Source organism: Rhododendron vialii, chromosome 4a (assembly GCF_030253575.1).
Source record: "Rhododendron vialii isolate Sample 1 chromosome 4a, ASM3025357v1".
Classification (NCBI taxonomy): Eukaryota; Viridiplantae; Streptophyta; class Magnoliopsida; order Ericales; family Ericaceae; genus Rhododendron; species Rhododendron vialii.
The window spans coordinates 9,491,108-9,506,778 of record NC_080560.1 but is presented as its reverse complement, the minus strand read 5'-3'; the positions used below and the strand labels follow the sequence as shown (position 1 = coordinate 9,506,778).

At 37.8% G+C, this 15,671-nt stretch overlaps 1 protein-coding gene across 1 annotated transcript; it reads right to left on the bottom strand.

The window, feature by feature from the left end:
• Window positions 1-370: 370 nt before the first annotated feature.
• LOC131324327 (G-type lectin S-receptor-like serine/threonine-protein kinase At2g19130) lies at window positions 371-3,458 on the bottom strand. The gene has a single exon (XM_058356260.1). It carries the CDS (start codon window positions 3,321-3,323, stop codon window positions 855-857), a length of 2,469 nt encoding a protein of 822 aa, XP_058212243.1. The 5' UTR covers window positions 3,324-3,458; the 3' UTR covers window positions 371-854.
• Between the last annotated feature and the right edge of the window lie 12,213 nt (window positions 3,459-15,671).

The window sequence follows — 15,671 nt, the reverse complement described above, 5'->3', positions numbered from 1 at the left end:
GGTAGGCACGGCTTGAGATGATTGGGTAGACTGCAAAGGTTGGTTAAACATCCAACGAGTAGCCGGAACACCCATGCTAGTTAGTAGTTGAGGAGGTACAAGACTCATACTGCTAAGTTTTTCAAAGTATAAGAATAAAATGAAGTTAGAGTGCAAAAGTGCATATTATACAGAAGTGGGGAACGTAAAACTGTAAAAGGGAATAGGAAAAGAGTTTGGATTTAATTGGGTAAGTAACGTTGTTAGAAGGGAAGCAAAGGAGTGGATACGTGGCGCATGGAGAGGAGTGGGATAGAAGAAGTAGGATAGGGGATCCGCCGCCAGTAAAAAAAGCAAATGGGTATAACAAAAATTGCACTTTTTGACAAGATATAATAGAGAGGATTATTGTACTCTTATATAAGTTAAAATAAATTACAAGCGGAAACAAAAACCACATGCAACACAGGTGCCTAACCACTAGAAATACATGTGGCGGAGTCTAAATAGTACTCTCTCCGTCCCATAGTGTTTGTCTGGTTCGCAAAACGATGAAATAAAAATAACACAATTTTTGCAAGAAAAATTCAAATTTTTTCAACAATTCATTAGATATCGATGAGTTCATTGTAATTTATGAAAAAAAAATTGAATTTTTTATTAAAATAGATGCATTATTTTTGAGTCCTCGTTTTGCGGATCAGATAAACATTTTGAGATGGAGGTAGTAACAAAAGAGGCCACACCCTTTGGATTAAGGCTTTGCATTACATACAAAAACAAGACAACAAAAAACTGCAGGAACTACTTTATAGTTAACTGCATAGAGAAGTACTCAGCAAATCACTGGTTTCTTCATGATCTTCAGACCTGACTTAATTGGAAACCGTTGTGGAAGAAGTGCTACTGGCCCGAGTGGAAGCAGTTGAATGAGCGCTCTGTGGCTGTGAATTCTGTCCAGAAGACGAATCGGTGAAGAAAACTATATGCTCGTGGTTCTCGACAAACGCTTGAAGTGACCGAGGAACCCGAGGCGGGTTCACTTCTACAACCCCTTCAAGTATCTGTACCACCTGACCCATTGTTGGCCTGTGGTTCTCATTATCTTGGATGCACCAACAAGCCACTCTAGCCATTCGCCTTAGCCCCTCCTCGTCAGCATTCTTTTCCAATCTATGGTCTAATAGGCCAAACAGGTCACCCCCTTCTACTACGACACTTGCAGCCCAAGTCGGGAAAAACTTAAACTTCCCATCTTGATCAGATTGCAACGAATTCCTCCTTCCGGATACGAATTCAAAAAGTAACATTCCATAACTGTAAACGTCAGCTTTGACTGATATGGCAACTCCTGATATCCATTCTGGTGCAAGATAACCTCTTGTCCCTCTCATGGTTGTCAAAACCTTGCTGAATTCTCGGTCAATGAGCTTTGCTAGGCCAAAATCGGCCACTTTTGGGCAGAACTCGCCGTCTAGTAGAATGTTCTCCGGCTTTATATCACAGTGAATAATACAGTCCCTGCACTTCTCGTGGAGATAAGTCAACCCTCTGGCCGTTCCCAGAGCAATCTCGTACCTCGTTTTCCAGTCCAAGACTTGCCCCTCCCTTTCGTGGAAAAGATGGGAATCCAAGGACCCGTTCGGCATGTAATCATACACCAACAACTTCTGGTTACCGTCGGAGCAGAAACCCCGAAGCCGAACGAGGTTGACGTGTTGAATGGTTCCGATCGTGCTAACCTCCGTTCGGAACTGCTTCTCTCCCTGGCTTATGCTTTCCAGCTTCTTCACCGTGATTATAGTTGAATCGGGCAATGTCCCTTTGAACACAGAACCGAAACCTCCTCCCCCCAATTTCTCCGAGAAATTTTTCGTAGCAATTTGCAAATCTCTGTATCCGAACGCAACCAATGAGCCCTCCACTTTTGTTTTTCCAACGAACCTCCTTTGCCGCTTCCAGATTAGAATAAACACTAGGCCTAAAAGTAGTACTACAGCAACTGAACCCGCAACAGCACCAATAATGATCCCCTTGTTTTCTTTACCCTTCGAAAACTCAGAAGCAGCAAGTCTGAGATAAAGAGTTCTTCCAGTACCATAATTTGGTGAGAGTTGCAGATTCACAAGTTCCCCAATCCAAATCGAACACCCGTTACTATAATAGGAATACGCAGTGCAAGAGCAGTTATTCAAGCAGGAAGATGCACATTCGGCAGCGCTACTAGAAGCAACAGGTAGTGAATTATCAGGCAATCCCATGTTGGGATACTCATAAAACTTATCTGTCGACTCCTGATTAGCAACACTTGTATTCCCACACTGCAACTTATTTGTCCTCGCACACCCACCAGAATAATCACTCAAATTCCAATCACCAATCGGACTAAACCCTTTCAAACAATTACAGAAGGGCTGTGTAATCTGATTGCAAGCCTCAAATGCCCCACAAAATGCGTAAACCTCGCACTGATCCCTCGGTTGAGACCAAAACAAGTTCCATTGCCCGGTGGTTTCCAACCAAGTCTGTTGCGTGATTTGCCCCGAAACATCCATAACAAATCGCGATATAGTCGTAGGATTGTACGTCGAATAAGTAAAATAACTCTCATTCTCATTATCAACATAGGTGAAATTGTAAATATAATTGAGCCTCATCTCTGGGACCAAACTGAAAATCTGCCCATTCCAAGAGCCACTGGTCCAATACCTCTCAGACCCATTCCACGATATCACATACTCCTTGGTATCTGCTATTAAACTCAAAGAAAACAGACCTTGAGATGGGTCTTCCTTATTTTTCCAAGAAGTTAGATTCTGGTGAGTCCTAGTTCTCTTATTATATGCAATTTTACCCCCAGGCAACCAAGTATTAGTAGGAAAATCAAAACTTTGCCAAATGGGTTGGGTTGAATTAAACCCATCTTTGACAACCAAATTACCATCATCCCCAAGAACAGCCACCACAGAACTTGAAGCGGCGGAGTTCTGATTTGTGGACCAAATGGGTATCTGTGACTCGTTGAGGAGGACTAGATTGCCATCCATGATTTTTAACACTGATGAGTACTTATCTGAGATGGGTTTATCCCTATTTGCCATCCAAGCTATAGTCCGAAGAGAAACTTTATTGTACACAATACATACGTAGTAGTTGGAGGAGTTACCTGGCTGGTTGTAGAAACCCAATTTGAAGGTTCCATTTGCTGAGACAAGGGTTTGGTCCCCGGAGAGAGACTGGTTTGCAGAAATGGAGTCGGATCCATGGGAGATGGGGAGGTTGAGAGTGAAGTTCAGTAGGAAGAGAAGTGAAAAAATGAAATATGAGTTGGTTCTGACACCCATATCTCTACCCTGAATTTTGTGCAGAGAGAGAGAAATTTGATTCTGTTCAGATCACTAGGAAGAAGAAAAGGGATTTGGTCTCAAAAAGGGTCATTCGACACAGCTCATGTCATCTCATACTTTGAACTTAGCAACCATTTTATACCCACACTCTTTGTACACGTGTGTTTACCCGAACATTCACATAAGTGTTGGAAATATCACACACGGGGGTGGTGTAATTTGTGGAACTCCACAATTGTGTAAAGTATATATGCATGCAAGTGTGTAGAAGTGCATATGGTTGTAAATTTATTCTATTTTAGATAGTAAAACTAAGAGTAAAATTAGTTTTGGGTATTAAGTACTTCAATAAAAATTATTTCTTGGTTTTTAACTTAAAAAATTATTAAATGCCAAAGTTATACTTCATCCGTTCCTTTTTAAGTGTCCTGCTTCGTAACTCCAACTTACTAAAAAGACATCATCATTACACCTTTCACATCAATTTTTTCCTCTACTTTCTCTACTTACCCATCATCATTACATTTTTACTCACTAACTTTTCAAAATAAAATCTATTTTTAGGGACAAAATAGACAATACACCAACTTTTACCCCCCCTAACTTTACAAAATGGACACTTATTAAGGGACAGCTCAAAATAAAATACTGAACACAAAAAAAGGGGACGGAAGGAGTAGTATATTGGAGGAATGCAAAACAACATACGAAAAATTGAGTAAATAGCTGAATTTTGCAGAAAATGAAAAAAGCAGGAGCTGGAGATGCTCTCATGGATAGAAGAGAACGTGGGGGGACCTTGACCTAGTCAACCACGCTTGTTGAATTTGACGATTTGACTTGCGTAATTTGTGACTGGGATACGGTAATGTGCATCATTCGAATCGTTCGTCCGAGCATCCGAGCCGTGCAGAGATGAAATCTAAACTATTAGATTGCCGAATGGACGGTTCGAATAGTGCGCAGTACAATGGTGTACATCCCCACCAGTGCAATCCCATAATTTGCAACCTTTTCTTTTCCTACAGGAATATACACTTTCTCCCTTGCTCTAGACTAAGGTTACAAATGTGACTATACAGAATATCGAGCTGCTACTACTTTATGCGAAATTGATCAGCAACTCGGGGGCATAACATGCCGGGGCGGACTCCTTAATCATGACATATTTTTGCAATGTCTACAAACACAGTCAAGGCCGGCTCATGGGGTAAGCCGGGGAAGCGGCCCCTTCCGGCCCCCAAATTTGAGGCTTCACTATAGTATAATTTGTATATTAATATTAATATTAGAATATTTCTAAATAAAAACACAATTGTATCTTATTTTCTTCAAAAACTCTTGCAATAATATATTTTTACATATATATTGTCATAATTAGATCCTTTTAGTTTGATTTTTTTTTTTGTTATTTTTTGTGCTATTATCATTTTTTAAAAAAATTCATAAATATGTAAGGGGTTCAATATAGGAAATTCTCTTCGAGCCTCCAAAATATATGAGACAGTCCTGAACGCAGTCGTACAACCTGTTAGTGATAAAGTAATATGGGCGATACGTGATCATGCTCTAAAACCACGAATGAAACTGTATGAGATGACACGAGGCTACAGCCTACACCATCAGAGTAACTAATGAGATTTTCTTACTTCAATTCGTTAATTCTCGTCCATAGGTTTTCATATCCTTAGGCCCCGTTTCGCTAAAGAAAACAAATACTTATTTTTTTAATCAAAAGTGGTGTATTTTGAAAAAAATGATATATCTCGTAAAAAAAATGAGTATTTAAAAAATAAAAAACTTAGGGAAATGAAACCTTAATTTTTGGTAGTTGAAATTCCCCCCCCCCCCCCCCCCGACAAGATAGTTGGCAATGGGCCTAGTTTCGTCCACAAACGTAACGGTCCCTATAAAATGTTCGTGGCCGCATGTTTGGACAACAGAATTAAATGTGAACACAACTACACATGTGGTTCAGATCAACCACCACAAAAGAAAGGAAAATGACCACACATCTGTTGGGTTTATTAATTTTTCCTCGGACGGCATGGGTGTTCGGGCCAACATACGCATACCTCAACTAGAACCTTTTCTGATCCAGTTAAAAGCAAATCATCTACGTCGAAACTAAAAAATTCAAAAAAATTCTTTCTTATGCCTAACCCTTGATTAATTATGTGGAAAGTATACTCACCAACCAACGGACAGTAGCCTTTGGATGGGTCTATGAAATTTCGCTTGCTTGCAATTAGGCTTCCCTTAGCATGTGATCAGTCACATCCCACTGTGCAAGATTTTCTCAATAAAAAAAACAAGTAAACAGCCTCGTGTCAAATTTTTTTTTGTTTTCTTTTGGAAAACTCGTACTATTTTATAATCAGACTTGCACGACTCTATTATCTTACTTTATTTGGCTAGTCAATCTAAAGAATTTTAATCATCTCATAGTTACAAGGTGAATAATTTCCTTCCATTACATTTTTGGGATAAATCATTTGTAGAGAAATCTGCAAAAGTAAAAAATTATGATAAAAAAAATTAAAAATTAGTAAAGATAAAAAATACTAAACATTTAGTATTTTTTCTTTTAGTGTCGTCTTATATAATCTTTTCTCAAATTTAGTCTGAACGTTTAGTTTTTTTCTTCGTGTTTTTTCAATCTTTTTGGGAGGTGAAACGCAAGTGTGCTGTTCCGTGTGGAAAGTTATGTAAATATCACTTTCCATGTGAGAAAACGTCTTTTTTGATTGTGCAAGTTGAGGTTCACAATTGGGGTCACGTACAAAGAAAATTATACATCGAATTTGTAGCCATTAATAAAGTCCAAACCAGCAACACCTATACTTACATCACATCACGAATTTGCCTTCTTTAATAAATTAGATAACATATCAAATCTAATCTAATTTGGATTTGTACAGGGCTTGTAATTTTCATATTATCTTATCCAAATAAGAATCAAAACTTACAGTTTAAAATTATTTTTTTATAGCTATCTCGAACACTCTTACTTCAGCAAAGACCTATTGATCACCTGCAGAAGGTCATGTGTGAGTGACCTGGCCCTAAAAGTATGAACAATTTACACACTATTGCATATACGAATTCACCTTGAGAGAATTTCATGCTCTATTTAAAGGTATCAAGAGCTTTTGTGCACATTAATTGGTTTCAGAAAAGCAATCTTTAACATGTTATATTATTAAAGGAAAATTCTAAAATCAGCCCAATGCCATGGACTGACAATAATAAGTGTGTAAATATGTATTAAAAGATGTAAAAATTATATAGAAATACGCGTTTTCTTTATCTTCTAGTGTATTTATCATCAACTTAGTGGGCTTACAATAGCAAAATCGATTATTAAATACAGATATATTAAGAGTTTCATGATTATTTAACTAGAGCCCGTTCTAGAACGGGAAAAACGTTCTTATTTTTTAAGAAGTCAATTTCAAGTTCAAAAATTATGGGTTTGTTGAAATCTAAAAATATGCAATATGGATCTTGTTTGAAGGATCTCATCGAGATCTTTTATACGATATAAAAAAAATTAAAAAATTATTTTTTATTTACATTATTTTTGAGTTTGAAAATGTGAAATAAACTGTTTATTTTTTAAATTTTTTTTTGGAAAGGGGCCTAAACACAAAAAAAAAAAAAAAAAAAAGGGATCAGATATTTCGTAGGTATGACCGTATCTTGGAAAATTCTCAGACTCTGTTGGAAGGTTCCAGCTGAACCTCGTATTCTCGGTCAAAAAAGGCAGAAAGGAATTTGGGCCATAATTGGTTTCAGGAATTTGGACAAGGTTTGAATTGGGAGTACTACTATTTGCACCGACGGTTTCGTAGGGAAACCGTATTGACTGCCACGCGTGGCCGTCTCCGGCCACCGGATGGCCAATCCAAGCTGTCCAAAAATTTTAAAAAAAAAAACGAGGGGGCTTACGCGGGAATCAACGGCATCCGAGGTGTGTAAGGTGCTTGATCCGAGCACCATTTTTTCGTCCCTCGTTTTTTTTTTTTTAAATTTTTGGACGGCTCGGATCGGCCGTTTGGTGGCCGGAGACGGCGCGTGGCCGTCGGTACGGCTTCCCTACGGAAACCGTCGGTGCAGATATCTTTTCCGTTGAAGTGGTCAGACAATACATTTACCACAAAAACGGAGATGTAATCGTACATCAATGGGTAAAGCGACTTCTCAGTTACAGCGTCTAGACGGGGAATGGAAGATGCTGCCAATTAAGATGAATAATCGGATCGATCGCTCTGCATCTGTTCAGCGGAGAGCTGTCCGACAGCATCCCCGAATCCTTAGATGGTCACCTCGATAGCAAATCTACCCATTGTTCAGAATAACCTTATTGGAGTTTTTTCAGATCAATCTCAAATCTTGATGAATACCCTTTTCGATATGCATATCTAATCATGAATCGTCCTAATGTCATAGGGTGTCCGACAGCATCAATTTTATGGCCTTCCAAAATAAAATGAAACAATAATGATAACGATAAAAAGAATGGCAACAAGCAAGTTCTACCTTTTGTATTTGTATAATTGTCTATCTAGCTCATTGGAAATCTTGTATGAATTCTTTTATCTACCTATGAAGTTCGGTACTTAATTAGTTAGACAACCAGCAATAAACATGTGTGATCCACGCCTAATTAATACATTTATCCAGCTTTGTATGCTAATTTTGTAGTACAGGAATATTCCAGAAACCAATGAAAATGCATAAATCTAAACACAGATGTGAATAAAATTAATCAATATATACGAACTATACATGGTCTAAATACAAATATGGCCCGAATCGTTCAATGTGTGTGGAACTTCACATGATCCTGAGTCCTGACGCATATGTCTCCAACGATTCTATGTGTGTAGACCTCACATACATTGTGCGAGATTCACATGAATCAAAACCCCTCATTACTCCCCTACCCATTTACCTGATTATACAGTACATATGCCATACAGCTATAGAGACCGACCGGTTCCCTACCGAAATCGTACCGACAGCCACGTTGGACCATCTCCGGCCACCGGACGGCCGATCTGAGTAGTCCAAAAATTCTATAAAAAAAAAACAAAGCGGTCTGCGTGAGAATCAACGGCATCCGATGTGTTTGGATCGAGCATCCTATACACATCGAATGCCGTTGATTTCCACATAGGTGTTTACACCCATTTTTGGCCAAAAATCAGGAAATGGATTTACGGGTTAAAAGGTAGCCTCGAGGGTCGAGGCCCTACCCTTGGAAGACCTTACGACCAGTTGCCCACGAATTAGGGCATGTTCTTAAGAAATGATGGGCCTTCTATATAGGCCTAAATCAGTCAAAGGCCTAAGGCTTGAATCAGTCCACCAGGCCTGAGTATTTCATCCAAGCCTAACCCAAATTTCTAGAAGTAACAAATGCCTAAGAAATGGGCCCAAATTGGTAGAAGCCTTGGTTTTCTCACCAGGCTTGGGCTCAGAAGGCTTACATTGGGCAAAGGCCCATGATTTACCAACAAGTTTAGGCCCAATTGATAAAAGGCCCACTGCTTTAAGAGCATCGTTAAAGCATTTAAGGAGCAATTAAGGGGCCTTAAGCTGCTCACAAGTAGCTCAAAAGGCCTTAAGCTGCTCACAAGCAGCTCACAAGGAGTTCAAAGGCCTTAAGCTGCTCACAAGTAGCTTACAAGCAGCTCAAAGGCCTTAAGCTGCTCACAAGTAGCTCAAAGGCCTTAAGCAGCTCACAAGCAGCTCAAATGCCTAGAATGTTCTTGTTTGGCAGATCTAGGTAAGCTGCTTACAAGCAGCTCAAGATCTGAGTCTTTACTATCCTTTAGCATGAAGCAAGGCTTGGGACACGTGGCAACCATGCATGGAGACATCCCAAGCAGCTCACAAGTAGCTTAGGCCTGGACAAGCAGCTCAAAGGCCTATATCTAACATCATATAAGCTGCTCACAAGCAGCTCAACCAAGCCTGCGTTTTTGGCCTTGGTGGGCCCAAATATCCCTTTTTTATAAACATCCATGCTCATAAGCAGCTTAAAGGCCTCAAGCTGCTCATAAGCAGCTCAAAGGCCTAGAATATTTTTGCTAAACAGATCTGGGTAAGCTGCTCACAAGCAGCTCAAGGTCTGAACTGGTGGGACCCCATTCTTCAGCATGAAGCAAAGCCAGAGACAGGTGGCGCACATGCAGCCCTTGGAGCTGTTGGTGAATGATTCATGCAGACCTAAGCAAGCTGCTCACAAGCAGCTCATCCAGGTCTGGTTAATCCTTTGTTTCTGGATCCTTCTTCCGTGAAAGATGAACCTCAGAGGATTTAAGGGCCCACAAGGGATGCAAGGACCAATAAAATGGTGGGAAGGCCTGAAGAAGCCTTGGTCTTCAGCATTGGTGGGCCCAAAAGACGTCCAGTCAAGAAGTAGCTGCTCACAAGCAGCTCAAAGGCCTGGATGCTGAAGTTCCTTTTACTCTTTTACAAAGTTTTATGCAGAAAAGAAGGGCTTTTCAGGCCTTTACCATTTCCTTGGAGTAAAGGGCACGTTTTTATCAAAGAATAGCCTCTCCTTGGAGCATTTTGAAGCAGCTCAAAAGGGACACTTGGCAGCCATGCATGAAGGCCTGTGGAAGCAGCTTGAACAGCTTAAGACCTGGAACATCTGCCTATAAATACCAGAGTTGAAGGCCTTGGCAAAGGTCCACGACCATCAAGCCCCCGGCTTATGCAAATTTATGTTTTAATTATCTTTTATCTTTCGGTCCACGACCATCAAAGCCCATGGCTTATCCAAATTTCATTTCATTTATCTTTTAACTATTTTTATCTTTCGGTCCCCGACCAAACAAGCCCACGGCTTATCGTTCAATTAACTTTACTTTCTAGAATAGTTTGTATTCAATCTAGCCAAGCCTAGATTTTATTTCATTTCCTTGTAATCAGATTTTGTTAAACCGTTAATAAAGTCCATTTATTTCTGTTTTAGGCCTTGCTCTACCTTTCTGTCCATTTTTCACACGATTAGGAAATTTTAAGTCTTTAGCCCGCAAAGACAAACCACGAACCTTCTCACGGTCTCCACCCTTAGCCCGTGCACTTTCGTTCGATTAGAAGTCAGATTGAGGCTTCCAGGCCTTGATACGAATTTGGGCAGCATCCTGCCCTGGCACGCCCGCATCAAGCCTAGAACTGCACTACTCGCTGTTCCTAGGCCAATTGTTACTTTTCGGAAACAATCAATAGGCCCCTTCATTTATTTTTTTTTTAGAATTTTTGAACGGCTTGGATAGGCCGTCGAGTGGCCAGAGACTGCCCGGCGTGGCCGTCGGTACGATTTCAATAAGGGACCAATCAGTCTCTGTAGCAAAACTCGTACATATGTATACTTCAACATTGTTTCAACTGTCGTAAATTGAAGTCGGTGGAACGATTTTCTTAGATTTTTTATATTTTAATTAGTCATTTCGCTATCACTAAAAAAATAACTTATGGTTCAATATTAGAATAACTTATCTAACTTACAAAACTTTACCAATTTAGCTGATTTTTTTCTATAGAAATTGATTAAAAAACAAAGCCTTATAAAGTAATCATAGATTAGATTATCAGGTGCGATTTTATGTAAAAGTGACAGGTGCACTACGAAATAATAGAACTAAGAGGGGACTATTCGCAACCCCGTATTTCTCCCTTACCTGTTAAAAATTTTCAATTATACTCGACAGTTAGTTACCGAAATTGAGATACATTTTCAGCATCCAATTACCGAAATGTAATATTTTTTTCAATAGCTATTTACCGAAAATGTATGTTCGGCAGTTGTTTATCGAAAGTTGAACATATTTTCAACATATAGTTACCGAAATATAATTTTGTTTTCAACAGTTATTTACCGACATATTATGTATGACTTTCAACAACTATTTACCGAAATGTAGTGGGCTAAGGAAGAAAATACAGAGCTGGGAATGGTCGGTCCCTAGAACTATTAATGCATATGCAAGCCTACCAAATAAAAACAGGCTTCACTTTATATTTACAAACCCAACCCAATTAAAGTTTTATTTTTCAAACCCATCTAACTAGTCCATTGATTTTCTTTACACATACTACTCAATTTCTCCAAAATATCATTCTCCGGAAAACATAAATCAAGTACCATACCTAGAGGTGGCAATCTCAATCCATGTTTTTTAACTAGCCCAAATCTGCCCACTGTAACCCAACCCAACCCGCCCATATCGTATAATGGGTTGATATGGATTGAACCCATATAAACCCATACATACATGGGTTTAGGTGGGTTAAAAATGGGTTCAATATGGGTTGGAAACAAAACACTCATGCTGCCCTTTTATCCGATGGAATAAAAAGAAAGTCTCGCATTTCACACTCGCTACACAAATCACGCTCCCACTTGTCACCAAAGTCTCGCATTCAACACGTATTATATCTAATTGCTTCAAAAAAAGTAAGAATTGCTTAATTACTGGAATATTTTATTATGGACCTAATTCCAAGTTTGTTCATTAATCCTAGTTTTTGTTCTTATTCTTTTTTTTTTTTTTGCATTTGTTAGTTTTTCGTTGATGTTTTTAGGATTATTGTTTCGCCGTGACGAGAGGAATCTAAAACGTAAAAATTTTCGATCAAAACCCAATTTTTTTTAATAAAGAAAAAAATAAGTCAATAAGCCATTTTTTTTTGTCTTTATTTAAAAAAATTTGGGCTTCGATTGTAATTTTTTACATTTTAAATTTCTCTCATCATGAAGAAGCAATAATTCTCAAAAATCAACAAAAATTTAACAAATGCAAATTTTTTTTGAATAAGAACAAAAAAAATAAGTCATTTATGCCAAATGAGGCCTTAGTCATTTCTCCATTTCTTCTTTTTCCTTCGGTTATTTATCCAACTAATCTCTTCCATGGTGCTTTAAACGGCAAGACGGGTATTTTTTTCAAGGTTTAGTACAAAGAAAAGGGGGTATATTACTCCCTCCATCTACAACACTCTAAACAAAAAATATCAATTGTTTGGTATTTTTTCGTTTTTTGTGAATTTTTTTGAGATAACTACACTATTTATGTCTATAGCCGAAAAAATTAAAAATTGGCTTTATATAGCTGAAAGACCCTACGGAGTTTTGCCCATTTATGAATGTGTTTCAACCCATATCGGGAGAAGACAATAGAAAAGGAATAGAAGGAAGGGGCCGGGGAAAATGGGTCGGGTCGGGTTTGGGTTTGAGTTGACCCATATTTGACCCGACCCGTTTAAACCTGTTTACTATTTGACCTACTCATATTTAACCCGCGACTCGTTTCAACCCGCCCAGACTCGCCCATTTGCCACCTCTAAGGTCCATACCTATCACGAATTAGAGTCCATAGAGCAGAATTAGTGCCAAACACTACTACAATAATCGTAAAAGATGACAGTTTAAAAGTGTCATTAAACGCGAAAGATGACAATTTTGAAACTGTCATCTATGGAGCTGTCATTAAAATTCTGAATCTTAAAATGACGGTTTGAAACTGTCATTAATATCTATAAAGATGACGCTTTATAAACGTAATTGAAAGTAAAAGATGACATTTGTGAAATGTCATTAAAGTACTTGAGACTGTCATTAATATCTATAAAGATGACGGTTTATAAACGTAATTGAAAGTAAAAGATGACAGTTGTGAAACGTCATTAAAGTGCTTTAAAGCCGTCATCTTTTATAACGATCCGCTCCCGCCCTGTATAATATTGTGTCCGCTTTGAACACCAAACCCCATCAAACCTCCCAATGAGGTCACTCATCCCAGGATTACTCCAGTGCAAGCACGCTTAACTATGAAGTTTCAATTGGCTTTGGCACCCTCATAGCTTTAAAAGTCATTGTCCAAGATAGGATGACGATATATTATTTATAGCACACAACTTACACTTCACCAAGCGATGTGGGACTACCATCGGTTGACTCTTCTGGTCACCGATCCGATAGCCCCTCGCACGGGTCCCAACTGTGCTCAAGCCGGTTGACCACTACCTGGAACTCCCCAGGGGCAGGCGTCACAATCTCCCCCACTTAGGAATACACGTCCTCGTATGATGTTGAGATTCTGTCTCACATTTTCGGTTGATACAGGCTCTGATACCATATGTAACGACCTGCTCCCGATTTGAGATTTCAAAGTAACAACGCTCATAGATGATGCCGTTTTTTCCAAAAACAAATTTTTGTTCTTCAATGTCACTTATAAGGAAAAAATGACATTAAAAAGAAAGAATAATTATGTCACTATTTTACAAAGTGACATCACAAATATATTAGATCACAGTTTAGGTGAAAACTGACATTAAAAGAAAGAATAGTTATGTCACTATTTTACAAAGTGACATCATAAATATATTAGATCACAGTTTAAAAGAAACTGACATTAAAAAAAAGAATAGTTATGTCACTATTTTACAAAGTGACATCATAAATATGTTAGATCACAGTTTAAAAGAAACTGACATTAAAAAGAAAGAATAGTTATGTCACTATTTTAGAAAGTGACATCATAAATATATTAGATCACAGTTTAGGAAAAACTGACATTAAAAAGTAAGAATAGTTATGTCACTATTTTAGAAAGTGACATTATAAATATATTATATCATAGTTTTTTAGATGACTGACATTATTTATCTATGGCAATTTTTTTAATTACGGTTTTTTCGAAAACTGACATCTTTTCACTTTTTCAAGCGTCATCTTTTAACAATATTGTAGTAGTGAAATATGGTAGTTACTTTGGATTTGTCAAATTTGTTACATCATCCAGATCAATAGATATGCATCGAAGAGAGGATCGATCATGGCTTTTTAGGATAGCATTTCGAAGGATGGAGGTTGTCATATGGCTAGTCCAAGAAAGCGTGGGGCTCGTAGGCGGAAATCAAGACTCAAGGATCTTGAGGATGTTCAAAATTTTCAGGCCTCCAAAAAATATGCACGACCTCAGTGCAAACAATCACATATAATTGAGGATAGTTTCATCAATCATCATGGGTTTCAAGCACCACATCATGTGTTATGCTAGTATCATTTATCTACTCGTTATTCTCTAATGGTTTTTCGCAGGTGTCAAAGTGGTTTTATTCTCATATGTGTTCGTTAAGCTGCTTTTGAAATCCTATGGGAGTCAGCGTTCTCTTATTGTTGATTTTTTTCTTTCTAGTCTCTCCCCTATAAGGTCTATTTCTTGTGCTTTATCCTTATTCTCAATGAATTTCTTACTTTATACTTATTTCTTGTACTTCTAAGTTCTAACAAAAGTTTTAAAATAAGGAACCAATATTGTACTATTAGAACCTTAATTTGTAGTGTGAATGATAAATAATTTCTCCGTCCCCAATTGTTGGCCTTGTTTTGGATAATAATCCGATCCACATGCAGATAACAAAAACTTAATTCTTGCAAATAATTTTCTGAAATTTTTTACCCTGAAAAGTACTAATTCAAATCACTTCAACCGTGGAAAAAAATAACAGTAATTTTTGTTTTTTGTTTCTTGGCAAACACATTATATTTTTAATTTCTTCTTGGTACAATTGTAATAATTGTGAACAGATAAGAGTATAAAAGAAGGAAAACAATGTTGACCAGATCAATGCTTCCAGACGTTTTGAGTTCTTTTCGTCTTTCAGGAGATTTATCTAAAAGATATATATATATATATATATATATATATATATATATATATATTAGATAAAAAAATCAAATAAATTCTTACGCCCTTGAACCGATAACCATCTTTCGCATCCTCTTCCTCAGATCTCTTTGTTGAGAAAGAGTTCTCTATGCTAGCAGTTCGTAGCAGGGAATTGGAACTAGCAGTTCCGATGTCTTCACAAAATAAGAAACGGTCTCTCCAACGCATAAATGGTTGGGAGTTTACGTTCTCATCATCTTTGGTAAAATCAAGTCCACCGCGGAGACTTCTTCCAAACTTCTTTCGCTGTAAAGAATTACTATATTCTATTTTATATTCACGATTTGTCTCAAACTTCACATCAGAGGAAAATATGACTCAAAATTTGGTTTTCCTATGGGATCGGGTCTCGCACAAATCCCATCTCCCCTTTTTTTAGGTCAAGAGGAAGAAACTTATAATATTGTAGCTGCTCATCTAGAAAAAGAAAAGACCCGGATTTTCTCTTTATTTCAGAATATATATATATATATATATAAAGTGCAAAGTATGTTTTAGAAAAAGATGTTAAAAATATTGCTAGTAAACAAATCTTTGCTAGATGGCAGTCAATTTTAAGTATTTTTGATTTTGATATTGAATATATTAA

What these genes read in the sequence shown, in the direction of transcription:
- LOC131324327 (XM_058356260.1), bottom strand. Translation starts at nt 3,323, where the DNA reads ATGGGTGTCAGAACCAACTCATATTTCATTTTTTCACTTCTCTTCCTA.